The sequence below is a fragment of the Acomys russatus genome, chromosome 17, assembly GCF_903995435.1.
Source record: "Acomys russatus chromosome 17, mAcoRus1.1, whole genome shotgun sequence".
Taxonomy (NCBI): domain Eukaryota; kingdom Metazoa; phylum Chordata; class Mammalia; order Rodentia; family Muridae; genus Acomys; species Acomys russatus.
In genome coordinates this window covers 47,989,566-48,017,342 of record NC_067153.1, presented here as the reverse complement: position 1 = coordinate 48,017,342, position 27,777 = coordinate 47,989,566, and the positions used below count along the sequence as shown (strand labels likewise).

Sequence of the window (27,777 nt, the reverse complement as noted above, 5' to 3'; positions counted from 1 at the left end):
ACCAGCAAGGCTGAGATGTTCTCCTCTGGCCTTCACTCCCTCCTCATGCCTCTCGTCATGAAGGGAGACCCATTCCCTTAAGCTTCTGGTAGGTAGAAAGATCTTCTATCCAGAGAGGTCCCGGCACCCCCCCCCCCGCACCCCGCCGTTGCAGTGCCCAGCCTAAACCCAGAGTTGAGTATCACAAGATTCAGGTGCTCTTGGCCTTTGCTGGCCTCTGGTGTGAGCCAGGAGGTCTTGTCCATAGCCACAGCCCCTCTGAGATTTGTTTAGGAGCCTGATCCAGGCCAGAGGTTAGGAGGATGTGTAGGTTCACAGCATAGCCCACTGTTCCTGGCACTTTGCCCATGTCCTAGGGCCCCTGAGCAGTTTGAGGGACAAGCCCAGAACAGAATTTTTCCACGGAAAAAAAAGTCAGCCACAAAGGCACACACCCCTGCCAGGCTTCTCTGCTCATAGACCTCCCTGGTCTGGTCACTTGGACACCTGAACAGGCAGCTGCTGGCTAGGACGAGGGTTTTCCCAATGTGGGATGAGAGCCGGGGCCCACCTGCAGGGTGGCCTGATGAGGGTGCCAGGCATGCTCCCATCCTAGTGCCAACAACCCCGGCAAGGCCCCACATGCCACCAGCCTCCTGCTGGCACAGTTACTTAGATTTTAGAATTTTAACCCTTTCTCCTGCTCACAGGCTCTGTTTTCAGTCCACTCCCCTGTCCCAAAGGCTTGGGTTGGTCGTGGTCTAGCCTGATCTAGGATTGGTGCCTGAGGGTTAGTATATAGAGAACTGCAACCAGATCTCTACACTGTAAGCCCAGATGAATGAATGAATGAATGAATGCATGCTTCTCAGCAAGGAAGTGACTTAGATTGGGTTTTGAATACAACAAAACAAAACCCAAACAGTCCTAGTCTAATTGGGATAGTTTACTCTCCAACAATCCCAACTGAAGGAGGTTGAGGCAGGATTATAGAGTGAGTTCAAGGTCAGCTTGGGTTACAGATTAAGACCCTGCACTCCCCCCAAAAAGAAATAAATAAAAGAAAAAAAGAAAAGCACATAGAAATCGTGGGTCAGTGGATTGGCCAAGCCTGACAACCTGAGTTTGAGAAAAGAGAGAGCTGACTCTCACAGGTTGCTCCCTGATTTCCACCCGTGTACTGTGGCGCACCCACACACATGCACAATGCTAAGTAAATAATGAATGAATAAATACATCCTTTAAAAGAAGAAAGGCGGAAGGACTAACCCCCCCCCCGCACTCCCCCCCCCCCCGCTCCGGCCCCATCCCCCACCCCACCACCTCTCTCTGGGCTTACCAGCTCTTCCTGCTTTCCCAAAGCACGGCTCAGCCTCCACCCCTGGGCTCGGACAGTGAAGTGCTGGCTCTAAATGGAACTGTAGGCCTCCCAAGCCCCCCAGGCGCTCTGAGTTCTTACCCCCCCGCCCCCCCCCCCCACCTCACATCCCTACAGAGCAGAGTCCTTGCAAGGCTGGGGCGAAGGGAGACCCCACCTAGGCCAGCCTCAAAGGGGAGTGTTGAGTACTGTCAGGGAGATTCCCTCTAGTGCAAAGGAAGACAAGTGTGATGTCATCTTCAAATTGGTGACTTACCCGGTCACTTTGCATGTGTCTCTTGTAGCCTCAGCCACTTGGCTGCAGGGGAACAGAATTCCTGTCTTGGCAGCACCAACACCCGCATTTGGTGAAAGCCTACTTCTGATGGATCTGTTACACTGAGGTGTATAGAGTCCTGTGAATTGGAGTTTTTTTTTTTTTTTAATTTAAAGTGGTTGAAAGGCACGTAAAATGAAATTTACTGCTCTGTCCATCTTAAAGCACAAAGCGGTGCCATTTCACGTTTTCATAACAGCACACAGGGCCGTCAGCTTACATAGCTCCATCACGCAGATGGGAATTTCACAGTCAGCCAGTCACCGTCCTCTCCTCCTCACATGTCTTCTTTCTTCTGTCTCAGTGGATTTGCCCATTCTGGACATTACCTTTAAATGGACTCAGGTGACATCTGGGATTCTGTGTCTGCCTTCTTTCTCATGGCATAATCTTTTTGAGCTTTTTTCATACTGGGCCATGAATGCATGCTTCATTCCTTTTTAATGGCTGAATAATATTCCATGGCGTGGACATACCACATTTTGTTTTCAGCCACTCATCCGTCGATGGAGAATTGGGTTATTTCCATCCTCTGGCTACTGTGAATAGTGTTGCTGGGAGCATTTGTACAGAAGGTTTTGTTTCAACACCTGTCTTCAGTTCTCTTGGATCTATGCCAAGAAATGGAATTTCCGGGCAGCTTTGTGTGTGACTTTTAACTCTCTGCCAAACTGCTGCCCACAGTGGCTGTGGTGAGGGAGGACTCTGCTCCCCTGCCTCCCCACCCACACTTGGTGTTTTACAGCTTCTCAGTTTTGCTCACAGGGGTCCTGGTGGGGTGTGCAGTGGTTTGCGTTCCTGGAAGGATGGGTCGGGTCACGCCTCACTGCACGTGCTACTTGCTTTTCCCCTGTCTTCAGGGAATCCTCTACACAATTGGGTTGCTGTCTGATCATTGACATCCAACAGGGGTTTTCCTGTGTGCTTGATGCATTCTATGGGAGCCGGAGAGGGCTCTTCCCCTACACAGCCACTCTTGGGCCCCAAACTCAGCTAGGATTTGGCACTGCTCTTGGGGCACCTACCATTCAGAGATGGCATGAAGACAGTAACGGCAGGGTGCCGAGGGATGAGGTTAGACTCTCAGAATGGACGTTCAGGGCTCCTTTTCTCCATGCCAAGGCTTCTGGAAGGGGTGAACCTGGAAGGGTAGAGTTTTCCAGATGGAGCCAGAGAGGAGGGACAGCGGGCCAACAGAAGCATCTATGGACACAGTCAACATGGACAGTGGAGAGAGAAGGGAAGGGGTTCTCAGAGCCAGTCCCCTAGGCTTCTGTTTCTAGGCAAAGGGAAATGGGGAGCTATGGGTGACTTCTGAGCAGGGGAGTGACCGGGTCCCATCTGGGTGGTAGAGGGAGCTGTCTACAGATGGAAGAGTAGGGGCCCGGGGGCCACTGCAATGATTTCTGGCTGCCCCCAGTTTACCCTGCATCCCATTATGGTCCCCACAGTTTAGTCTGTTGGTCTGCATGCTCTCCCAGGTAGGCAGTTGAGCTATGAGTTCCAAGCCTATTGGAGGAACTTAGGAACAGGGGGAGGCTTTGAGGTCTGGGTAGGAAAGTGACTGCCTCGCTGTGGTGGTTGTGCCCCGTAGTGTTCCCATCCATCTCGTTTCCCCAGCTCAGTTTCTGAGGATTCTACAGTTACTTTGGGCTGGATTCCCCAGATTCCAGTCCGCTCCCAGCCCCACCCGCCCAGATGCCCTTCCTCAACGCCAGCCTGGGGCGTGTTCACCCCATTGTGTCATGGGAGACCCAGGGGGTGTCTTGGCCAGATTAGCAGGTAGAGCAGGCAGGCAGGCCGCAGAGATTGAGTGTCACAAGGCTGCAGCACATGCTGGGGGCTCAGGCCACATGGAGACTGCCCAGCTGCCTGGGGAGTATGGTGGCCTGGAAAAACACAGACTTCTCAAAGAACTGCCACAGGCTTAATTGTCGGCTTTGGGGGCCTCTGGCAGGTCCTCTTCACTGATGCGCCCTTGCTAAGCAAACCTAGGATGATGCCGAAGATGACAAAGAAGAAGATGATGATCATGATTGGTTTTATTTCAAGAAAGGGTTTCTCTGTGTAGCCCTAGCTGTCCTGGAATTCATTCTGTAGACCAGGCTGGCCTCAAGCTCAGAGATCCACCTGCCTCTCTCTGTCTCCCAAGTGCTGGGATTAAAGGCTTGCCACCACCACTGGCCCACCTGGCTTAGTCTGTTGTTTTAAAGCCAGAGACTGTTGTTTTTGCGGCTGAATCTCCTATAGCCCAGACTGACTTCAAACTTTAAGTAGCTGAGAACGGCCTTGAACTCCTGGTTCTCCTGCCTCCACTTCTGGTGTGTTGAGATGACAGGCATTGGCCACCAAATATAGTTTATATGTTGCTATGTATTAAGCCTAGGGCTTTGTACATGGAAGGCCAGATTTCCACCAGCTGAGCCCAAGCTGGAGCCGTATTAACCTGGAAACTGGCTCTCTGCTCCTTCTCTGATTGCCTAGAACCAAAAGATCAGTACAATGTCTGTACCAAACCTTTTAGCAATACTTCAGGAACTCAAAGAGTCACTAGATGACTCTGGAAACCCATCCCCAACAGTGGGTGCTCGGAAGATTGAAAACAGGGACTCAGACAATGACAGGCATACACATTTTTGTGGTCACAGCTGAGAGGCGGGGCCAGGTGTCCATCCACGGGGAGTGGCCCGCTGTGCAAATGGAATATTATTCAGCCTTTAAAAGGAACGAGGCACTGGTGCATGCTGCGGCTCGGATAAACTTTGAAAGCATTTCACTGAGTGGAAGGAATCTGGCCCCAAAGAACATACGTATTGTAAGATTCCACAGACTGTCTGAGTGAGCGGCAGCCCCGTGGGAACAGAGGCAGATTAGTGGCTGCCAGGGGCTGGGGGAGGAGGGGCTGGGAGTGCCTGTTCATGGGTACAGGGTTTCCTTTTGGGATGTTGAAAAAAGCTTGGAACTTGATAGAGGCGGAGGCTGCACAATACTGTGTGTGTGCTAAAGGCCACGGGGGGGGGGGGGGGGAGCTGTACATTTAAAAATGGTTAATGCTATGTTATGCGAATTTCCCCTCATTACAAAAACAAACAACTGTGTTGATAATACTCCAAGCTCGGAGTGAACTTGGCAAGAAGCTTCCTCCCTGGGAGCTGCCAGGAGTCATTGCAAAGGCAACCACAGGCTCAGGGGGCCCAGCCCAGCACACAGTAGGTGCTTACCTCGTGTCCGCTCCTGTCCCCTCCCAGTGCACCCACTTATCTAAACATGAGGAGGCTGTTTCAGGTGTGTGTCTGTGCTTGCATGCTGGGGGCAGCAGGCATCAATACCCATTCCCTGAATGTGAAACATAGGCTCAGAGTGTCTTGTCAAGGTGACACATAGCTGGGAGCTGGAGGACACGTCCTCTGAGCTCAGAGGGAGGAGCTAGGGACTCCCAGTGGTCAGACTGTGCCAAGACTGTCAGATCCCAAGTGGGACACTGATCTGTGATCTGTGTGTCTGACTCAGGCCTGGGGACCAGGGGCGGGGGGGGGGGGCTCCTGTAGGTGTGAACTGATCTGTGGTTCTAACACTTTCAGAGCTGGTAAGGATCAGTAGAGGGAGGTGTTGGTGTCAGTGGGGGACAGTGGGCTGCCTGAGGGGTTCTCAACATCTCCCTTCTCTCTGCCCCTGTAGAGCACTGTCATCCGTGGTGGCCCTAGGAGCCAACATCATCTGCAACAAGATTCCTGGCCTGGCCCCACGGCAGCGTGCCATCTGCCAGAGCCGACCCGATGCCATCATTGTGATCGGGGAGGGGGCGCAGATGGGCATTGATGAGTGCCAGCACCAGTTCCGATTTGGCCGATGGAACTGCTCCGCCCTGGGCGAGAAGACTGTCTTCGGACAAGAGCTCCGAGTAGGTAAGGGTGTCTCTGGGCCTGTGGGCTGGGGGCCAGGTTACCCACCAGCCAGCCCTTGTCCGGGACAGACAGCCCGCACAGCCTGTGTGTATGGACGAATGTCCTAGCTCTGGACTGTGGGGTGGGTGGGCCTACTCTGTAGCTTCAGGCAGCTAGGCCCCTGCTCCACTTTCTGTGGCTGTCATTTGGGAAGCATGGAGAATGTGTGAGGCTTTCGACATGGCATGGGAGCTGTAGCTCACCCAGAGGAGACTATGAGACTATGCCACCTGCTTCTTGTTGAGGGATCCTGGCAGACAGAGGCTGTAGGGCGCTCAGATGTGATGATTCTGACCCTGCAAGAAGGATGCCATGTGCAGGGGTGGATCTGGGCGAAGCAGAGGTGGGCTTCCATTTGAGGACAGTGATCAGCAACTAGAACATGCCAGGTGGGGTGGCTGTGGATGGCACAGCCCTTGGGGATGTGCGGTGAAGCCAGCCCTTGAAGTGTGAGCCACACGGTGCCCAGTTCACAACAGTTCAAGAACAAAGCCCAGGGAGGACCCTATTTAGGGCTAGAAAGAGTCTTAAAGGAAACTTCCAGAAAGAATCTGCATCTGAATGCATCTGAACTTGGCTGTGTCCCTCAGGGCTACTCTGAGCCTTGGTTTCCCTATTTGTGGTGTGAGCTCTGAGCCAGTAGGCTCCTGTCCAAGGCTCAACACCAGAGATCACAGGTCCTCAACAAATGCTGTGGACTACATGTGGGCAGAGATAGTGACTCTGGCTGCCTCTTCTAGGTAAGATAGGGGAATAGTGCAAGGCTTGCTGGCTGCCTAGCCTTCAGGTGCATGGGGTCCCCCCCCGTACTCCAGGGGGCTGCAGTTGCCACAAGACTCAGGGCAGAGCTGGCTTTACAGGGCTGCAAACACTGTAAGGCTGGCGATGGTGTAGAGGAAAACTCTCATGGGCCCCTTTGCGGTGAGCAGCCTGTGGGTGGCACCTAGTGCAGCCAGGAGCGTGGCACCGCCCCCTCCCCGGGGCTGTGCCACCCAAGTGCAGATTGCTCCCTCCAGGTGCCAGCTGGGGGGGGATGGTGGGGAGGGCAGTAGTGGGCAGAGGTATCCGCCTTGTGTGGCTTCCCACCCACTCCCCAGCTGCCATGTTTGGAGGCATCTGTGAGTATCAGACCCATAGTGAAGAAACTGATGTTATAAAGTATTGCAAGGTCAGCTGCTCAGGGTGTCAACCCAGAGTCTGTCACTTCATCTGGCAACCAGCTTCAGCTTCAGAGAAGTGGGAGCTTGAACTTTGGGAACACAAGACATAAAGAGAGGGACATGTGACAGCCTTGAGACTCGCCAGTGTCCCAGTGACTCTCTACAGACTCTCCTCTCAGGAGCAGTGCTGGCCCCACAGTTGTCCCCTTACCTCACAGTGTCACCTTTCAAAGAACATCAATGATAGTCCTTGGGAAATGGCCTTGGGCTCACCAGCAGCCAGGAAGGGCACAGCTCTGCCCACAGGAAGGAGGCCACTGAGTCAGGGCTACCATGTGTACCCCTCCTGTCCCTTGCTCCCTTGGGGACCAGACCGCTAACATGGATGCTACTCAACAGTTTGTGTTTCCCCTTGTTTGTGGCCCCTGCTCTTGAGAGAACCATTCTTGCCTCAGGTGCTCCTCCTGAGGAGAACCTGGCACTTCATGCTGCCTTCAAGAACATGTCAGAGCCCTTGGCAGGCTTCTTAACTGTCCGCTCCACATAGCTTCTTGTCCAGGTCATTAGTGGCCTTGATGCTGCTGCTTGTCCCCACTCTCTGGCTTCCGTCTTGACTCATCGACTTGGGTTCTTTTCTGTCTATAGCTGCTCTTTGCTTAGCCCCAGGTAAGGCATGCCCTATCCCCAGGCACACATGGGCGACTCTTTCCGCAGAACCCTGACTGACAGCTCATTGTCACCTGATGTTGAATCTCACTGACCCACACACACCTTGGCTTTTCTGCATGGCATCTGGCTTCTCAAGTGCGCTGTCCCCAGCTCCCCCGACCCACCTGACCATTTGGTGTCCTTTCCGCTCTCTATCCCTCTACTCTACGCCTTGATACTAGCCAGGGCTTCTGCTTCTCTCTTTGGTCCTCCCCTGGAAGCTTTGAATGCCTCCTGCCTTCCACAGCCCCGGTTACTGCATCAGACAGAAGCCACCCTATACCCTTTCCTTTCTGTTATACAGGTAGACACATTCAGGTTTGATCCCTCGGTGCTGTAGTAGAGGCCTGTCATCCCCACCTTTGCCAGCCACTGGCCCACCTAGTCTATCTGAGACTGTTTCACAGCCATTGCCAACTACAAAACCCAGCAACATGTAATCTTTGCAGTAGCTCTCTACTGCCTTATGGTCAGGTTAACTTCTTGGCCCTGAGCCCCTCACCTTGCCTCCCTCCAACCAGCCTCCAACCACATCTGTCTTTTCTGTCTGCCTAAGCCTCATTTCTCGACTGGAGAGGCCTCTCCCCTTTGCTATACCCCTCTACAGCTATTCCTCCTTCCCCTGGGGGCGGGGAGAAGGGGGGTTCCACACCCTCAAGCTGGGTCAGCCTGTGCCTGTCCCTAGCCCTCCCTGGCCCCGGGATGGGCAAGCTTTCTGGAGCCCAGCCTGGGTCTTACTGCCCTGCCTTCGCCTCCTGTGGCTTCCTGCTGCACTCAAGCAGGGAAGCTCTGGCCACAGGCCGAGCTGATGGAGCAAGGGCAGGAACCGCAGGGGCTTTTGCCTGTATGAGAAGGCTCCTTCTCCTTTCTCAGTGGCTGGGAGTCAGAAGCAGCAGGCAGGCTGTACTGTGAGCTGGCCACTTTGAGAGGCTTCCTGAATGCCTGAACATGCCCGGAAGCCCGTCTGCGAGCTGGCAGGCAGCCGGGGTGCTCTCCTCGGAGCAGCCTTTCAAGCGGGGCCAATTAATGATTGTCCCCGAGAGAGGCAATGCTCTGGGTGGTGGGACAGCCCCCCTTTAAGCCTTGCCTGTGACCTTGGACCAGTCCTAAAATGTAAATGTTAAAGGGAAACCTCCTTAAGACAATAAAGCCCCTCTGCAAAGTTGCACTCCTCCAACACCTTGGCAGGTGCTTGTATGCTTCCGAGCATGACATGGGCAGTATTCCCAAGATGACCACCACACTAGCCTTGTCTGGCACACTGAGAGTGATGGTGGCTCCGCTCTTTGGAAAAGGTCAAGACAGTCTTTAGATTTCCCCATGCTGATGTTGTAGTCCGTGCGTGGAACTCTCTACTCGCTAGCCTGTCCAGTACTGTTTCCACAAGGCTCCACAGAGGGGGGGCGGTCCAGAGCTCTTCCAGCTAGTCTCTTCCATTGATGGAGAATGAACTTGGGGGTGGTTGCATCCATTGTAAGTGCATCCCAGCTCTGCCCCGAGATGGGGGAGGGACAGAGGTGAGGTGTGAGAGTCTATGTGTGGAGGTACCTGTATATTCCAGGGAAGCCTGATAGAAATTTGAGTTCCGTTGCAAAGTGGGGGAGCTGCTAACAGTCACCATAACCAAGCCTGGACTTTTAGCAAAGTCTTCCTGTGAGGGGAGCCCAGGGAAGGATAGCCAGAGGACAGAATGTGCCAAGGACCTGAGGCCAGGAAGCAGAAAGTGGTTTTCTTGAAGGGTGATGCTTTGTGGTGCAAGCTTAGGGAGGATCGGTGTGGGAGAGTGGAGGCTGGAGGATAGGTAAAGACACTGATAGGATGCTGCGAGCCTCCAAAGAGCTCAGAGCATCCAGAAGATCCCGATCAGGCAGGGTCTCCCCTTGAGCATGCATGAACCCCAGTTCCTCTCCTGAGCCCGGAGCCTCTGACCAACTCACCTGGCCTGGCCTGCGGTTTGCACAGTCCCGAGCTCTAGAATGCAGAGTCCTGCCCATCATGTGCTGGTCTCAGACATGACCTAGCATAATGGCTACCCCTAATCTGAGCTCACGTGAACAGACCAAGGTTTACTCCTGCTGACTTTACCCGTGAGCTTCGCTGCAGCAAACAGCAGCCCTATAGCCAGGCACACTTGCATTAACAGCAGTGGGGCTGCTGAGGCCCCCTGGGAGGGGGTAGATTGACTCGTTTTTTGTTTTGTTTTGTTTTGTTTTTTAGGTCATCTGAGAATCAAGGGCCCTTGGGGAGGGAGGGTGGCTCCTCATCACATTTACTTGCTGGGCATTACTACCAGGACTTCTGCAAGCAGGCCCATGTGGGGTAGGGAGCATTGTCCTTAGAAGGACACTGGCTACCCTAACTTCTTGGTGGCTGTAGGCCTCTGCTGGCAGGTGTGCTTCCACCAAGTGAACAGTAGTATTAGGCACAACAGGTCTCAGACCCCAGAAACAAGCATTTCTTTGTCCTGCTGTATATTAGAATGTACTATTTTGAAATATTGGCTACATAAAACATCACCTTTGGTCACACTCCATGTTATTTCCATTTTTTTTTTTTCTTAATGTGACCATTGAAACCCTCAGAAGACTCCTGTGGCTTGCTTGAAATTTCTGTTGTGTTTCACCGTTCTCAGAAGGGATGAGAGTGACCTGGCCTACCTGGCCAGGGCAAAAGGAACATTTGAACTTAGAACTGATGATCCTTTCCCAGAGTACAGTGTGTCGGGGCAGCGTGAAAGGCACTGGCTGCTATTATCAGGCCCTGTGGTAGTTCCACGTGTTAGCATCCAATACCTACTGTACTCTAGGCCAGGGCTCTGCCCAGGCCACCCCAAGTGAACTGGAATGATTGGGCTGGAGGTGGCAGTGCTAAAGGAACCCTAGCCTTGAGGTTTTCAGACTCCTGGTTTGAGCATCTCATATTACTGTCCCATCGAGCCTGTCACCAGGGCCAGCCAAGGCAGCAGAGCAGACATTTCTTATGCCCAGGGTCCCGGTTGCCAGGGCTCTAGGGACTGTTGGGACCTTGAAAGTCAGTTGCTGGCTTGGGATGTGGTGAGGCCCCAGGCTACAGCCTGGATTCTATCCCTTCTTGGAAGGCAGCTGGCAGATGGAAGGGCTGTTCCCCGAAGACCGCTCTGTCACTGTCGCTGAGCTCCACAGCCTCAAACGGCTGGGTGTGGTGGCCTGGGCCATCCTTCAGCCCCTCAGAGGCCACCTGGAACTTGTCCAGAACTGGAATTTTTACTTCATTGGCAGGCCTTGTCAGGAATATGGTCAGGGTGAGGCCTAGAAGGGGAGATCTCTCCCGGGCCAGTGGTCTAGCTCACCCAGGTGACCTTGTGTCCTTGTGTCCTTGAGGCTTCAGTTTTCCCTCCTGTTCCACAAGAGGCTGAAGCTAAAACCCCACTTCTCCCAGAGGTGATTTTTGTCAGCAGCCCTGAGGGAAGAAGAAATGGAGGGTGGCTAGCCCTATCCCAAGGCAGCGTGGACCCGAGGACCTGGCTGTCCAAGGGCCTTCTGTCTTCCCTCAGAATCTCTACAGGACCCAAAGGACATACAGACCCTTATGTCCCCTTGTCATATAGCCAGATCCTGTCCTCTGGGCTCAATGCCCCCAATTGGGGCACTATCTACAGGGCTGCACAGCAGCATGTGCGGGCCACCCTGGGTCGGAACAAAAGCCTGGGGCGCAGGCGGGCCTGCATGTTCGGACCTGGCAGGCCTTTCCCTGGTGCTCTGTTTATGACAACGGCAGGGAAGAGCTTAGAGTGGAGACACTGACTCAGCCAAGCCGGGTGGGGCCGGGTGGGGTGGGAGCCAGAGGGGACAGAGGGACACAGAGAGATAGAGAAGGACAGATAGGCACATGGAAACGCGCACACACACACACATGCACGCACACGCACACGCGCACGCGCGCACACACACGCACACGAACACGCACACACGCACACGCACACACGCACGCACACGCACACACGCACGCACACACACACACACACGCACACACACACACACACGCACACACACCATACATGTCTATACAAATACATCTGTACATGCTCATAGTTGTATACATGTACAAACACACACAGACTCGCATACAACTATACACCTTTGTACACATGTATGCACACAGGATCTTAATAATTATCTGTTTACATATATACAAGTGTGCACACATGCACATGTGGCACACATGCACATGTGGCACACACACACACGCACATGTATACACATACACACACACACACGCATACTTCTCACTCACACATGGGATACACAGTACCTATGCAGGCTCAGGGTCATGGTACCTGCAGTACATGGAGTATGTCACCTGTTTCCTACATGGAACTCAAGTCCCGGCACATGTGATGTCTCCCCAGCACTACTTTGCTAGCTGATGCCTTTTCAAGGGGTGTTCGGTGCCGCTTCACTTTACTGGGGTGGAAGTGGGCACATTGCGAGGCAGCCTGCCTAACCTGTCCTGGGCAGATCCTGGAGATTCCCCGTGGGGTCAGAGGTATCTCTGTGTTGGCCCACCTCACTTCCCTGACTCCCACCTGCCCCCTGCTGCACACAGATTCCCCTAGCCTGAGGCTCCGTGTGTTGGGATACAGGCCCAAGATCTACTTAGGCAAGGTTTGTACCCTGGTGACTGAGTCCACTCTGGGGCTGAATGTCCAGGCTGAGGTCCCCCTGGATGTAAGCACTACACCTATTGGCCAGGGACATCGAGAGCTACTCACAGGTCTAGTGATGTCATTATCTCTGAGTCTAAATTTCTCAATGAATCCTGCTGGAGACAGTAACTCCCTGCTCAGTTCTAGACGGAAGAGGAATCTAGGGACTCGGTAGGCTGGGGTTGGGGAAGGGATCCTGGGTGAACAGGGAACAGAGAGATTACCAACCATGCCCTCTGTCCAGGCCCATTGTCTCAAGTCCCTGCCAGAAGAATACAGTTACACTTTTGAAGGAGATTTTAAAGAGGACCCATTGCACCTGGGAACACTGAAGTCTAAGAGTGACAGGCCTGGACAGGGCCGCATAGCACAGACCCAATGCTCCCTGGGGTTGGCTTTGGTGGTTGGCACAGCAGGATCTGTCTTGGGACTAAGCCTGTGTGCTGTTTGTCCTTCTTCCCTTCCACAGATAAGGTGTCCTTTGATTCCCCAAGGCTTCATCTCTCCCTTGGTGATGTCCTCCGCCAGCAGCTCCAGTACCACATAGGAGGCCTTCTAGAATTGTCTACCTATCCCCTCCCCCCCACCCCCACCCCATGCTGATCTCATTGGCTCAGCCACAGGCACCTTTGCACCTGCCTCTCCTTGCTGCCTCCAAACCCCTACAGTTGGCCTGAGGGTTCCCTTCATCTTAGGTGAGAGCCATACCTCCAAGGATGCCATCTCTTCTCAGAAGAAAGCCCTGAATCTTCTCCACTCTCTTCCAGGAGCAATAGTAAGGGCCCCTGAGGACCGTCACTGCTTTCTTGGGATAAACTTTAGGCAATCCAGTCATTTCTCCTCAGTACTTCGGCAGGGATGGTCCCCCTGCCTGAAACAGAGTTCTCTGTGTTTTTGCTCACCTTCCTTCCCTACCATTTAGGACTTATCTCTCCCAGCCCCTCCGCCACTGGCCCTCCAGCTGACCCCTGCACCATCCGACTGCTGCCCTCTGCCTCAGCAGCTAGAAGCCCCGTCTAACCTGTCTGCCCTGGGTCGGCATCCCCTGCCGCTATGCTGCCCCATGGTGTGCCTGGCTTTTTGAAAGTTTTGCCAGGTAGGGGACATACAGCTGTCTCCCCAGGGCTCTCCATGGTCTGGCCAGGAGCAGGGCTGAGCTTGGCGGCATGGGACACACAGGCTGTGACAAAGTATATGGGGGAGAGATATTGGACTGACATAGGAAGATGGGGTCCCTGGTCTGAGGCAAGAGATAGAATGTACAAGTTTTCCAGTCTGGCACTTAGGCCTCAGGGGCAGTGAGACTCAGGGTTCCCGAGTCAGACTCCAGTCCAGTGGCTCCCCTGCTCTGTGGCCTTGGGCTAGTCACTGGCTTCTTTTCAGCTTCCTGGGGACCTAGCTGGGGCCGATAAAGTCCCATGAGGACTCACACTGAGCAGGACAGGCTGTGTGTTAGACTTTCAAATGCTGCACTTTTCTAACAGGCTGCAGCCATTTAGTGCTGTGCATGGTGCACAGGTCTGGAGTCTCCTCAGTGTGGCCATACCCCATTATCACTGCCTTTTTTTGCAGACGTGGGAATGAAACCGAGGCCTGCAGGCTGGGCAAGTGCTCTGCCACTGGGCCATGCCCTCTGCCTCCTGTGTTTAATTGGTTGGTTGACTTTTTTGTTTTTTGTTTTCAAGACAGGGTTTCTCTGTGTAGCCTTGGCTGTCCTGGATTTGCTTTGTAGACCAGGCTGGCCTCGAACTCACAGTGATCAGCCTGCCTCTGCCTCACGAGTGCTGGGATTAAAGGTGTGTGCCACCACGCCCGGCTCTGTGGTTGCTTTTTTTGTTAGCAACTTGAAGACAATGTTGTTTTAAATTGGAAGAGCAAGGCCGGCCTATCTGAGGGTCTGCGTGTGGTCCCAGGGACACAGGAAGGGTCCTTGGCTAGGCCATCATCATCCGAGTAACCAATTTTAGGATCTGGCCTTGTAGAATGACTCTAGGCCCTGGGTGACTCCAGACCTCTGACCTCTGACCTCTGACCTTAGTGACTTTGGCCTGTGAGCCCTGGCTCCACCATGTTCTGAGTGGCTGTGTGATAGTGGGCAGTAGGCTATCCTTCTCGGGCCACACTGGGTCTCTTTGCTTAAGGTATGTCACCAGGCAGTCCTCAAGGCCCTCCCTTGAACCAAGTTCGTGGTCTCCAATTCCTCTTCTGAGAGACAGGCAAGGGCTTTTGTAGCCTTCCCTTGCCAGTGTAGCTCATGGGGTCACGGTGAGCTCAATTCAGGCTTTTATAGTATTCTAAAAATAGTGGGTGGCCCATGTAGATGGCAGGTAGTTGAGTGATAGGTCTCGGGGTAGGCTTAGTCCCAACTCTGCCCTGAGGTGCGTGGGAGGGTGGTGGTGCTATCCTGCCTCTGCTTTGGGCAGCAGGCCCATTGGCTCTGCCCAGTGGGGTTCTCTTGGGGTCCGAGTGAGGGGCCGCAGGCAGTTGAGACTCAGCTCTAGTCTGACACTGTAGGCATGCGGCAGCCAGGGGCTGTATCTGTTGTCCCGTGAGCCCAGCTGGGTGGGGAGCCCATGGGCTCGGTGAGGAGGAAAAATTGAATGACCTAAGGAGAGCACTGACCTGGGCCGTCCCCCTGTGGCTGGGCTAGCCTCGACTCTATAGCTGTGGTCTCAGAATCTGCACCTCTAATCAGCCTACTTAGGATGAAGACAGGGGAGACTTCAGGGCAATGCTGAAAGTGCTGATCTTGGGGGAGGGTGTTCCAGGCCAGCTTCAGTGAACCCCGAGACGTGCCTGGCCATCCTGTGGTCCCGTTTCTAGCCTTAGCCATTCTCTCTCCCTCTTATTGATGGGCTAGCACGCGGCTGGTTCTGTTTGCTCCCAGAGCTGTCTCCTGGCCAAGGGGCCGGGGAGCATTGTGCTCCCACAAGGCAAATGAGGATGCAGGCTTCTAGAGGGGTTGTGGTTTGCCTACCCTACCCTCACACACACACACTCACCAGTAACTTCAAGCCTAGTGTTCATTTTGCCTTCACTGCTCCAAGCCTCTCTGCATGTCCCTCTCTGCTTTTCCCTTTATTGGCCAGGGCCCTTTAGCTAATGGTGCTCGCTTTTGTGTATCGAAATGGTATAGACAGGGGGATCTGTATCAAACTGGTCCACCGAGGACCATCAAGACCCAGAAACCCATCCAGGGACCCTGGGGAGCCAGGAAGGAGTGGCCACTCTAAACCCTACTCTCCACTCGTTTCTGGTGTTTTCCAGGGAGGCGGGGCCTTCAGTGCTTAATGTCACAGACCCATGTGGGACTAAGTCTCAGGTCCCAAAGAACTCCTAGGTCTATGTGAGCCAAGTGTCCTCTCAGCACAGCTGGTGCCTGCACAGACCTGAGCATGCTGTCATAATTCCCTTCATCCCCCTCCCTGACACTACCACCACCTGGAACAGCCAGAGCCTAGGCAGAAGCCACTGTCTGGAGTAAATAGTTAACCACCAGGAGGCCTGGTTTTCCTATGTGGGATATGTGTCCAATTAAAATGATCCATTCTTGGGAATTCTGGGAAGATAAACTAAATGCCCAGATTCACCCATGTCTGAGGATTTGGGAGTGGGCCTTGGTTATGGGATGCATGAGAAAACTGACCTCAATGTTGCCCAGAGGACACACTCTGGGACAGGAGGAGTCCTAGCTGCATCCAGAGCCTGTGACATGGGGACCACTGAGAGTCATTAAAGATAAGAGTTTTCAACTGCCTGCCAGGCAGGTGGCAGGGAACTGGGGGGCTTCTTTCTTTACACGGAGTCAATCTGCACTGAAGGGAGCTATACTTATCAGCAAATGGGCTACCATTCACCCTGGCCATGTTAGTCTGTAGTTCATGGTGGGAGGGGGCTAGGTTGTCAAGCCTTGGAGACTTCGGAGACCAGGGCAGGACACTGGAATCCATGTCGGAGATCTTGGGAGCCATCGGTGGTTGTTGAACTAGGTCCTTGAGCCCATGCCGTCTGCATCTGCAAAGGAAAAGCTCTTCTGAGTCAGTTCTCACTCGTTCTCTCCTGGAGGGAGCAAAGTAGGGCCTTGGGCAGCCCCAGCCAAGGCTGCAGGAAGGATGGGGAAGCCTAGAGCCACTCCTCCCTCCCCACTCAACACCTAGGCATGTCATAGCCTGGGCCGAATTACCAAGCCTACAGAGCCAGCATCCAGGACATTTTCAGGACTCTAAGAGAACAAATGTACCATGCTAGTGGCAGGGACCCTCAGCCCATGACCCTTACTCCTCTTGTTTGACCTTACATGGGTTGTCCTTCTCTACAAACTACCCCTTACCTCTTGTCGTCCCCCCCCACCCACTCCCTGTCTCTATGGCAACAGACGGAGGGCTTGGCTCATTAAAACCAAATAAAAAACGGCCCTAGCAGGAGTGGCAGCCTGATGAGTAACTGCTGACTAACTGAGTCAGAGCAAGTGTGGGCATAAGCAGGTGAGAGCTGAGGCCCGAAGCGGGATGCATGCGAGATGCCTCGGGTTGTCCTGAAACACACCTGCCGGCCAGGGCACCTGCCTCCTTGCCTGGGGCTTCCAGATAGGATCACTGGTCAGACTGGAAGAGGTTGAACAGTCTCCAGTGGCTGCCTTGGCCTGCGTGGTGGTGGGTGGTGGGTGGTGGATGACACCTAAGCTGTCTGCCCCTATTGCAGAACTGCACAGTTATTTTAGTTTTCTAGCCCCCTGCATTGGGTGCTTGCAGCCTGTGTGCGCTACGAAGTCAGCTTGCCGTCCCCTTGCACCTTAAGACCCACAGTTCAGCCAAAGGCACCTCCACAGGGTACTAGGATTTTTTCCGTTCTTCTTTCTTCTCCCACAGCCACAGGCTATATACAAGCTAAACTGAGACAGAATGGGTCCCTGAGACCTTATATTTGGGACCTCAGCCCCTTCCTAGCCTTTCCGGGCTTTGCATCCATGGCCAGATTCAAATCCCATCTCAGTTACTAATGCCCAATTTTATACTCTCCCCATGCCTCAGTCTTCTCTGGAAAATGTGAGTAAAACCAGCATCATCTCACTGTCAGGAGAGGTCTGTGAGAACAAGGAATGGTCCGAAAGGAGCTGGGTGCACAATGAATGCTGGCAGTGATGAGGACACTGAGCTGCTTTTGAAGGGTTCAGAATCCTGTGTCACACACACAAAACAAACCCCCCAAAAACCACCACCATCACCACCACCAACAAAACCCAACAACAACAACAACAAAAAAGAATCCTGTCACTTGTATGGTCACAGTGACCTCTGCTCTGTCTCTTGACAGCCGCTGTGCTCCATTGGAAGGCATGCACACACGCACACACACACACACACACACACACACACAGCACAGCGTGCATGCCACACCTCATACCCCGACCCATATCACATACTCACAGCACCGCACACTCTTCTGATACCCGCACACCCCACAGCTTCCATGCTGCTCCCACCTCAGCACACACCAGGAGTTGGCCTATGCTGGGTCCTCTGAGAACAATGCTGGCCACATACTCTGGGCAGAGTCCGCAGGACTTAGGGGCTGTCTCCTTTCTCTCCTATCTCCTGTCACACATGGACACCCAGAGCCCGAAGACTCTGACACTGTATTCTGGCAAGAGAGGTGCTGGTGCGGATGAGGGTGGCCCAGTGGGGCAACAGGGTGAGGTGGAGGCTGCTGTAGCCATGAGACACTTGTTCTCCCCTTGAGGTGAGAGGGCCTCCCAGTAATTAATCTCACCCTAGGAATTAATACGCCCTTCAGTACACCCCAGCTAGTTAGTAGGTAGGTAGGTAGGTAGGTAGGTAGGTAGGTAGCAGGCTTAGGCCAGGCATAGAGTTGGTTGTTGGCATGGTTTATGGCCCTGGCTTGACTCTGAACCATTATTCTGTAGTGGTGGGTCACAGCAGATACAGGTTCCAACAGCAGGGCCTGCAGCCAGGTACCCAGGACAGGTTGGGACAGGAAGGTGCTGGCATGGGGCCTTGCTAAGGCTAGGTCTTGTGTTTTCCACCACCGTAGCCACATCTGACCACAGGCCCTATTGTCCACAGATGAGCTGGTAAGGAGCCACCCATGACTACAGCTCACCCTAGGTTCCTGGGGTGTCCCTTCATGAGCCTTCTGGGCACCCACACACTGGCATGAGCTGGAGTCCTGAAGGAAACAGACAGTGGGTGAATAGGGAGGCACCCAAGAGATAGATGCATTGAAAATGGAAAGCTCGCATGGCCCAGTCTGAGGCTGTGGAAGATAGAGAAGAAAACAGAACAAATCTTACCCACTTGAGGCACCTTTGGACCTACAAGAACTTAGGGAGCCCCTTGTAGGGTTAATCTGGTAGCCAGGGACCCCAATAAGAAAGCTGCCTAGAGAAGGAGCCATTAGGGCCAGGCCCCAGAAGGGGATGGGAACTTACCCTAAAGACCTGTAAATCTACAAGGGGTGTGAGCCACACCCAGGAGGCTTGAGTCATCATCCCTGACAGAGGATGTGGGGAGAGGGCTGAGGAAGCCAGGCAGGTGTCAGCAGAGTGAGGTGGGGGATGGCTTCCCTTTCCATCTCTGTCGGTTGGCCATGGGCTTGGCTCTATAGAAGAGGAGAGCCAGGAAACATGCTGGGGTGGACAGGTGCCCTGCCTAGACTACATTTGGGAAGACCTGGGTGGAGACTAGTGATGGGTACATGCTGCCCAGAGGTTGGAAGGAAGGAGACACCTGGGTGCCCAAGGCCTGAAATGGACTGAAGGTGAGTAGAGAGGGAAGACGGCTTCTGAGCTGTGTGGGTTCCTGACTTGGGTACAGTGCCTCTGGACTTCCTCATGACCCAGAACACACCTTCTGCCCAGATCACAGATGGCCTGTCCCTTGGGAACACGGAGACAGTAGTACGTGCTGTTAGGTCACAGCGTACACAAATGACACCCAAATGTCCTTGCTATATCCCTTCACAGTGGTTTTCGTCAGTCCCACACCCCACTTTAGTAAGTTGCAAGCTCAGAGAGGCCCAGGCGAGAAGGCCAGGGTCACTCAGCAGGTGGACGACATCCCTGTCGCCCCCCCCCCCCCATGAGAAACTGAAGGCCTCAACACCCATACCTATTGTCTCTCTCCACAGGGAGCCGTGAGGCCGCCTTCACCTATGCTATCACCGCGGCAGGCGTGGCACATGCTGTCACCGCTGCCTGCAGCCAGGGCAACCTGAGCAACTGTGGCTGTGACCGTGAGAAACAAGGCTACTACAACCAGGCAGAAGGCTGGAAGTGGGGAGGCTGCTCAGCCGACGTGCGCTACGGCATCGACTTTTCCCGGCGCTTCGTGGATGCTCGTGAGATCAAAAAGAACGCCAGGCGCCTCATGAACCTTCACAACAACGAGGCAGGCAGGAAGGTAGCACAACCAACCAGCCAAGGAGCGAGATAGAAGGGAGATTTATTGTCTAAGGATGGGCAGGTCCAGTCAGCTCGTGGAATAGCCAGGTTTGCATCGGGGTGGGATAGCGTGAGGGCGGTAATGGAGGGAAATCAGGTCAGGACACACTAGGGAAGAAGTCAGGGTGAGCCCGGCCACCACAGGGAGATGAGGGCCCCAGATACTGTGCAAGGAGGAGCGGCTGCCACGGCGGCAAGATGGCCCGAGATAGGGCAGCCAGCCGAGCAGAACACGGGCTGGATCTGGCTCCTCGGCCCTAGGAGCTGCACCCATGCCTGCAGGGCCTGGGGGCTTCTTGGGCCTGCAATGAACTGCCTTTCCAGGCAAAGAAGCACCAATGAATCTCTGCACCTCAGGGAATATGGCCAAGACCAGTATCTCATTCATTTATTCAGTTAACACTCTGCCTTTTTTTTTTTTTCTGTGCCAGGCCATAGAGAAGGAGTCTAACTTGGCTAGGGGGTTCTGGGTTATCACCAAAGGGTATAAAGGGCATAGGAGACCAGAGGAAAAGCAGAGGAGCTTCCTGGAGGAGGTGGTGTAGGAGGAGGGTCTTGAAGGACATGCAGGGAAAGGTTGAGAAGGCTGGTGCTGGGGAATGGCTGCAAGCAATTCCAGCTAGTAAGAGCAAGGAGAAGTCGATGGGTCAGGCCCAAGGAAGCAGGAGCTGGCACAAAACAGGAGGGTTAATTTGATATGGGGTGTCCCCCAAAGGGGACTGTTAGAGTATGGTGGCAAACAGATGAGGAAATAGCAGTCGTGTGGCCTCCACTGGGCTCACATAGAGCCCCACATCTCCAGGCCAAGACCAATTCATAGCACATGATTATAGCTCACTTGCCAGGGAGGCCGAAGAGAAGGCCCACTGACATGGAGGATAGACAAGGCTGGACCCTCACAGGAGTCTCTTCAGTGGCTTTTTGTTTGTTTGTTTTGGGTTTTGGTTTTTAGAGACAGGGTTTCTCTGTGTAGCCTTGGCTGTAGTGGACTCGCTTTATAGACCAGGCTGGCCTCGAACTCACAGCGATCCGCCTGCCTCTGCCTCCCGAGTGCTGGGATTAAAGGCATGCGCCACCACACTTGGCCTGTGGCTTGTTTTTGACCAGATCTTTTTTTTTTTTTTTTTTTCACTCTTGAAAGGAAGATTTCACTGACCCCAGTTTGCTGATAAGACCAGTGAGCCCTAGGGCGAGCTGCTGCAGAGCTGGCTAGGTGATCCCTTCAGGCCTGAGTTCTGGTCGCCGTTCATTAAGAGGAGGATTCCAGGCAAAGGGCCATCCGAGAACCAGTTAGGCTTATCTCCAGTTTAGGTCTGGGATTGATCTGGTAAAGAGGTGTAAGGGGTTAAGGCAGGAATGCTCCCTGGGGATATGGGAACATAGAGGCTGGTAATGGGACTAGGGAGCAAAATAAAGGATAAGGGGTGAGTCATGGCAGCTGTTGGCTGAGGGGGTGAGGGTGTACAAAGAGCCCAGACACCATGCTAGGGGTTTGAAAGAAAGCAGCACCGTGAGCCAAGATGGAGAACAGACTATGGGAGAGTAGGATAGGTGGAGGCTGGCCACGAGCCATTGGAAAAGGTTGTTAAAGAGTCCGTTGTAACAAGGCACAGCAGCACGTTCACTGAGGTAGACATAGATTGTGAGGTTTAGGGTAGCCTGAGCTACATAACAAGATCCTGTCTCAGAAAGAGAAAGATCCAGACATGGTGGTGCATGCCTTTAATCCCAGCACTCAATAGGCAGAGGCAGACAGATCTCTGGGATTTTGAAGCTAGCCTGGCCTACAGAGTAAGTTCTAGGCCAGCCAGGGCTACACAGTAAGACCCTGCTTCACTCTACCAAAAACAAACAAACAAACAAAAAAAACAAAACCCAGCAACTAAAGGTCATTGCCCTCATACCAGCTCTGGCCTACTTGACCCTGCCCCTCTGCTGAGCCTCAGTCCCCTCCCCCCCTCCCCCCTGCCCAATAGACACTGAACACTTTGCCTCTAGTAGCCCTACCCTCTTAACGCTGTGAGCACACAGCCCTGAAAGCCAGCTGGCGGCTGCCTGTGGGCCTTTTCTTTCACACAGCTCAGTGCTAGAACTAGTTTTGGTGGTGGGCCGAGAGCCTGAGGTTACCACGCGGCTCCTGCTCTCCGGCTGCTGTTCCCCTGGGCGTTCAGACAGATGCCTCAGCAGAGCACTTCAGATGCCCAGCACAAACAAGACAGACGCATGTTCTCCCACAGCATTGGAACCTGGCACCAAGCTGTGGTGAGGCCATGGGAGGTGGAGTATGGGGCAGGGGCCCTACTTGCCTTGACCAGTTTCTAGAGTCCCCAGCATGTGTTGTCTGTGTCTATGTTGTCCCAGCCCTTGCTGCTGACTGACTATGTGGTCTCTACTGGGCTGTTGTTTCTTCTGTCTCATATGAGGCACTCAGTGGCTTGTGGCCCACCCGATTCCAGATGGACACGGTCCCATTTTACCTTTCATCTCGTCCCAGGGAGGTCCACTTCTGAGATTTTTTTCAGTGGCGTGAGTCATAGGCAGCAGCCTCTAGCTGCCTCACTTTCCGTTCTTTCTCCTCGGTGGTAGGATCTCAGACAGGCATCCTGGATGAACTGAGGTGAGATAGGCTGAGCTCAGAGCCCAGAGGCCAAGAGCTTACCGTGGTCACCAACCCAGCCCTGCTTCACTTCCCCACAGACACTTCATGGGCTGTGCTCATCATTAGAGAGTGGTGCCCTCTAGTGTCTGGGCAGAAAGAGACCTATTCCAAAGAGTACTCAGACATGAAGGAGCCTGGCCAACAGTTCTGTCCCTTTGTGGTCCCCCACCACAGTGTGGAGCGTGGGCAATAGGCAGATGGGATGGATGCCCGATCTGGTGGGATATATAGTGTCTTCTATCCAGACATAGTGATAACTAGGGCTGTTCCTATGAGAGGGTCAGGTGCTGTGCTCAGCTCCTCCTACGGATACTCACCAGGCTGGAAGATGTTGCTGGGAGCTTGGGGTGGGGGGTGGGGTGGCACCCTATCAGCCAGCTGCAAGCCATGTCCTGACCAAGGATTCCTGACAGTGGCGTTTGGGGGTCTTATTATTCTCCTTGTATGGCTCTGGGAGGGAAATCCATGCTGAGCCCAGACTGTGGGGGCTGTTCTGAGGCCAGAAAAACCCACAGCCATTCCTGGACCCAGAGTCAGAAAGAGCTGCAAGCAAAGGCGATATTCCCAGTGGCTCCCAGGTCCCTGGGGAGGCCAGGCCACCTGCAGGCTCAGGAAGCTAAGGGCGTGAGAGTCCACTGAGCCTTTCTCCAAGACCTCAGCCGCTTCCCCACCCATTTCTGCCTTGCTGGATTTGAGGGATGCCAGACTTCCCTGGGTTTATCCAACCTTCTTCTGAAAGGCTTTGGTCCCCAGTCTAATGACACCCCTGGCCTGGCCCAAAAGATCCTGGACCCTCCATGTTAGCCCGTCCCTTGGGTGCAGTTTGACACCATGCACCTGTGTGTTGGAGGGAACCAGGCCTGCAGGGCCCGCAGCGTCAGCCCCAGCCCCTCAGGCAGGAAGCACCATTCTGCAAACCTCCCAGGTGTCTCCTGGGTGCCTGGGCTGGTCTCAGTGCCCCATGCTCCTGGCTGCCCCTGGCGCCACGGCTGCTGTCGCTCTGACGGCAAGGGCTCTGGAGAAGGAACCGGCACATTCTTGAGTTCTGTGATCACTTCCCGGCGGCGAGGCTCCAGCTCAGGGGACCCAGCCAAGCGAGGATTCGGCCCCTCACTCTGCAAACACCTGCCCAATCAACTTCATCATGCCCTTGTCACTGGCAGGACTGCCGGGGATCTGATGTCCTCGGGCAGGCTCAGGTAGAAGAGAGAGAGCGCGCAGCAGGCTACAGAGGAGGCTCAGGAGCTATAGCCTGGGTGAAAGGTATCCAGCAGGCCACAGTGACACTGGTAGCTGACTACTGGCCTGTAATGGCCCCAACCTGGGCCTCACTGATCTCAGCAGAGTTGTCAGCCAGGCCCTGGGTGACCAGCTGCTCCTGCCTGGGGCCCGGAAAGGCCAGTCTAGCTATCTGCTAAGCAGGTTAGCCAGAACAGGGAACTTTCCAAGCTCAATGAAGACTGGTAGAAGGGGATATGGCCAAACAAAGCTGAACCAGGGCCAGGAGAGTCACAAGGATGGATGAGGCATAGGAATGCAGGGAACAGGTCCTAAGTATGCCTGAGACCACTCTGGCCCAACTCTCAGGCCTTTTTGGCCACCCGCTGCTCCAGTCCTTTGCCACCATTCACGTAGCCGGAAAACAATAACAGAGACAGCTGCCCAGGGTCCACCCGGCCATGAGGGGTATACAGCCCATCTTCCCCTGAATGGCCGATGGTGCTGTCATATCTTTTGGTAGGCCCTCTTGGGATGCTCCTGTGCTTATCTAGTGAGCTCCTACCCCTCCATCAACTCCCGCCATAAGTATCACCTTCTCCAGGAAGCCCTCACAGGTCCCATCACCCTTGACGAGCTGTGAGCTCCCACGGGCCCTGGGAATTACAGCACGTCTGTTTCTTTCTTTCTTTCTTTTTCTGTTTCTTTCCTTTTTCTTGTTTTTGTTCATTGCTTCAAGACAGGGCTTTTCTGTGTAGCCCTGGCTGTTCTGGAACTTGCTTTATAGACGGGGAAGGACTTGAACTCAGAAATCCACCTGCCACTGCCTCCCGAGTGCTGGGATTAAAGGTGACTGCCACCACACCTGGCTCTTCCTGTTTCTTACACTGGACCATGTGCCCCATAGGGTCCTCTATGAGCTCCAGGAAAGGTGCTGAGGCAGAGGCAGTTGACTCTTGTATTCATTCATTTATTCATTCTTCATTCATTCATTCATTCACTCATTCATTCAGTCATTCATTCATTCACTCATTCATTCATTCACTCACTCACTCATTCATTCATTCACTCACTCACTTGCAGAGGCTTCTTATCTAAAGCAGAGCTGGGGGCTGACAACAGGTGTCCTTGACAGTGGGTTCTAGCCGAGGGTGGAGCTACAGGCCAAATGCCGGAAGTCCCAGGCTGTGGAGGTGAGGCTGGTAAAGCAAGGACAGCTGACGAATGGCCCCTCAGCAGCCACAGGGCGGTAGCTAGCAGTAACTCCCCATCTTTCATGAGGCCGGCTGGCAGGGCTCTTTCGATCTGGGTAAATGAGTACCTGGGGTCAGGGCTGGCTCTGGGAACTGGCCTTCCCAGGCGAGAGGGAGGCCCAAGGAAAACACAGGGTCGCACCCATCCAGGGCCCACATGCAGCAGAGAGAAAGAACAACAACCGGCTGGGCCTGGCTGTCCGCTTCCCAGAGGATGGCACGACTGGGCCTCGCTGACCCGTGCCCTCACCCTCCCAGTTCCCTCCATCACTGGCACGCCAGGCTGTCATTAAGCAGCTGGCTGTTAAGCTCTGACTGCATGCCAGGCCCTGCACCAGGCATGAAGGCAGTCTCTGGGAGACGGAGACATGGAAGCCTGGTGCTTATTAATCACCTGCTGGTGCTGGGCCTCTCTCTCTCCCAGCCCAGCATCACTACCTGCTGCCCCTGCAAGTGGCCCCCAATTAGGGCTGGATTTAACCAAGTCTGATCAAATACACCACACTCTACCAGAGTGCGCGCATGGCAACCCATCCTTAGCAGCTTAAACGAATGAGCTCAGAGAGGAAACACAGGGAACTCCGGGTGGCACCCTGCCTCCTCCATTCCCTGCTGAGCCTCTACTCTTGTCTCCTGTAGGTTCTGGAGGACCGCATGAAGCTGGAATGTAAGTGTCACGGTGTGTCGGGCTCGTGTACCACCAAAACCTGCTGGACCACGCTGCCCAAGTTCCGTGAGGTGGGCCACCTGCTCAAAGAGAAGTACAACGCAGCCGTGCAGGTGGAGGTGGTGCGTGCCAGCCGCCTGCGCCAGCCCACCTTTCTGCGCATTAAGCAGCTGCGCAGCTACCAGAAGCCCATGGAGACGGACCTGGTGTACATCGAGAAGTCGCCCAACTACTGCGAAGAGGACGCCGCAACAGGCAGCGTAGGCACGCAGGGCCGCCTGTGCAACCGCACCTCGCCGGGTGCCGATGGCTGTGACACCATGTGCTGCGGCCGGGGCTACAACACGCACCAGTACACAAAGGTGTGGCAGTGCAACTGCAAATTCCACTGGTGTTGCTTTGTCAAGTGCAACACGTGCAGCGAGCGCACCGAGGTCTTCACCTGCAAGTGAGGCTATGGCGCAGGCGCACAGGGCGCCTGCCTACCCTGCGGCCCTCGCCATTTTGCACATCCTTTTTTTGCTTCGGGAGCTGCCAGCTGCCATCACAGCGGGGTGGAGACGGGAGTCGGGAGCTCAGGACAGTCCAGGCTCCTTCCTACCTGCTTTGTCCTGCCCAGAGGCACAGCTGTGACCTAACCCGCCTGGCATCCAAGGCCAATGCAGTGGTCTGGTACCCAATGGAGACAAATTCCTTTACTTTTTTTTTTTTTTTAGGGAAAGTGAACCTCAAAGAGACCACAAGACACTAAGGGTCACCTCCATGCCTGGTGGCCGGACACAGAAAGGTCACACCCACCAGTCACACTCAAAACCGTTTCCTGGGCTGTGTCCTGCTGGCCCCAGGGCAGTGTGGATGGATGTTGACAAAATTATTTATGTTTTCTTAGCAACAGATAAGGACTCAGTACTAATGACCGGGTAGCCAGACCTAACCCTATTCGAGGTTGCCCCCACCTCCATCTCCTTCCCCTCACTTCTCCTGGCCCCTTCCTCGAGGGTCTCTGCTCCCTGCCGAACCCAGGGATGTCAGAGTGGGCACGAGGGCTGGCTGGTGGTGGTGGTATGAGGGGCGACTCCTAGCAGCACCCTGAGAAGGACTTGGTGGCCCAACAAGGCCAGGGATTGCCTCAGAGGACATATTGCATTCCACTTGGAAACTGTCATGCAAATCGAATGTGGCTTGTTCCAGGCAGGTTCCAGGCATGCCTCTTCCTCCTCCTGGGCCTTCACCCCTTCCCAGCCTGCTGTCAGCCTGTGCCTCCAGTTTACAAATCCCCTTCTATTCTGGAGCCAACCTGACACCCCCCAGGACTGTCCCCCCAAAAGGTTCAGGAGTCAGCAACAGTTGCCCCGCGTGACAGATGGACACAGGGCAATCTGGAGGCCCCATGGCTCTGTGAACTATATACCGCCAGGGCCCCATGCAGCCCAAACTCTGGAAGTAGCCAGGGCGATGGGGAGGTGGCATCCCCTTCTCAGTGTCCTTCTACTCTGACCCTGATGCCATAGAATTGGCATCCAGAATGTAGGGCTGTATCTGCCAGGCCACCTGCCCACTGTCCACTGACACCTGCTAGAGGGTCTTTATATCATGAGGACATGGGACCCTTTAGCAGGGGTCTGTGGGAGGCTTGATGTCCTATTTCCTCAGGACCTTCCAGACGGGGACATAAGAGCTCAGGCCTGGACATATCCCACCCCCCTCCCCCCCCCAAGACACGGCAGGGGTAAGGAATTGCCAGGGCTGATAACACCATTGACCACAGCCTTCCCCACACTAAGGCGATTCACAGCAGAAATCCATGGGAATGAGGGGTTTGGTGGCCACCAAGCCAGGTGGCCTGGACATTGACCTGGGGAAAGGGACCCCTGTTTACCCTTGCCTTGCATCCAGCTGTGTGTCCCTGTCATATCAGGATGTTCCAAGCCTCTGGGCCACTGGAGACATCCCACCCCGATCCTGGCCCCATCTCACCCCAAGTCCTGGGATGCCCAAGTCCATAGCCCAGCGTCCCCTGTTAGGAGCCTGGTTAACTTATATTGTTATATAGAGTCCCCGTCTGTCATGTCTCTTAAGTTATTGTGACCTACACTGGGTACCGGAGGGGATGGGGGATGGCTTCTGCTGCCGTCTTCCCAAGCCAGGCTCCTCCGTCTGCTTGAAACGGACCCTCGGGGGGGCCCCTGATGCCACCGAGGCAATTCGCACTGTCCCTGGGCTGCCAGGCACCTGCGCCTGCACTAGGTCAGCCGCAGACCTTGCCTTGGGGGAGAGAGGTGGTTAGTGGACCCAGGCAAGGCACTGGCTGTCCCAATGCTGTGTGCTGGGGTGGAGGTGGCCGGGCACCAC

At 54.4% G+C, this 27,777-nt stretch overlaps 1 protein-coding gene across 2 annotated transcripts in view; it reads left to right on the top strand.

Moving 5' to 3' along the window:
* Wnt7b (Wnt family member 7B) overlaps nt 1-25,940 on the top strand; it is a 42,718-nt gene extending 16,778 nt beyond the window's left edge. For both annotated transcript variants that reach the window (XM_051160142.1, XM_051160141.1), the window contains exons 2-4: nt 5,352-5,578; nt 19,316-19,587; nt 25,398-25,940. In XM_051160142.1, coding sequence (XP_051016099.1) covers nt 5,352-5,578; nt 19,316-19,587; nt 25,398-25,877 — 979 coding nt within the window. In that variant the 3' untranslated portion in view covers nt 25,878-25,940. The remainder of the gene's footprint in view (nt 1-5,351; nt 5,579-19,315; nt 19,588-25,397) is intronic.
* Nucleotides 25,941-27,777: the final 1,837 nt, after the last annotated feature.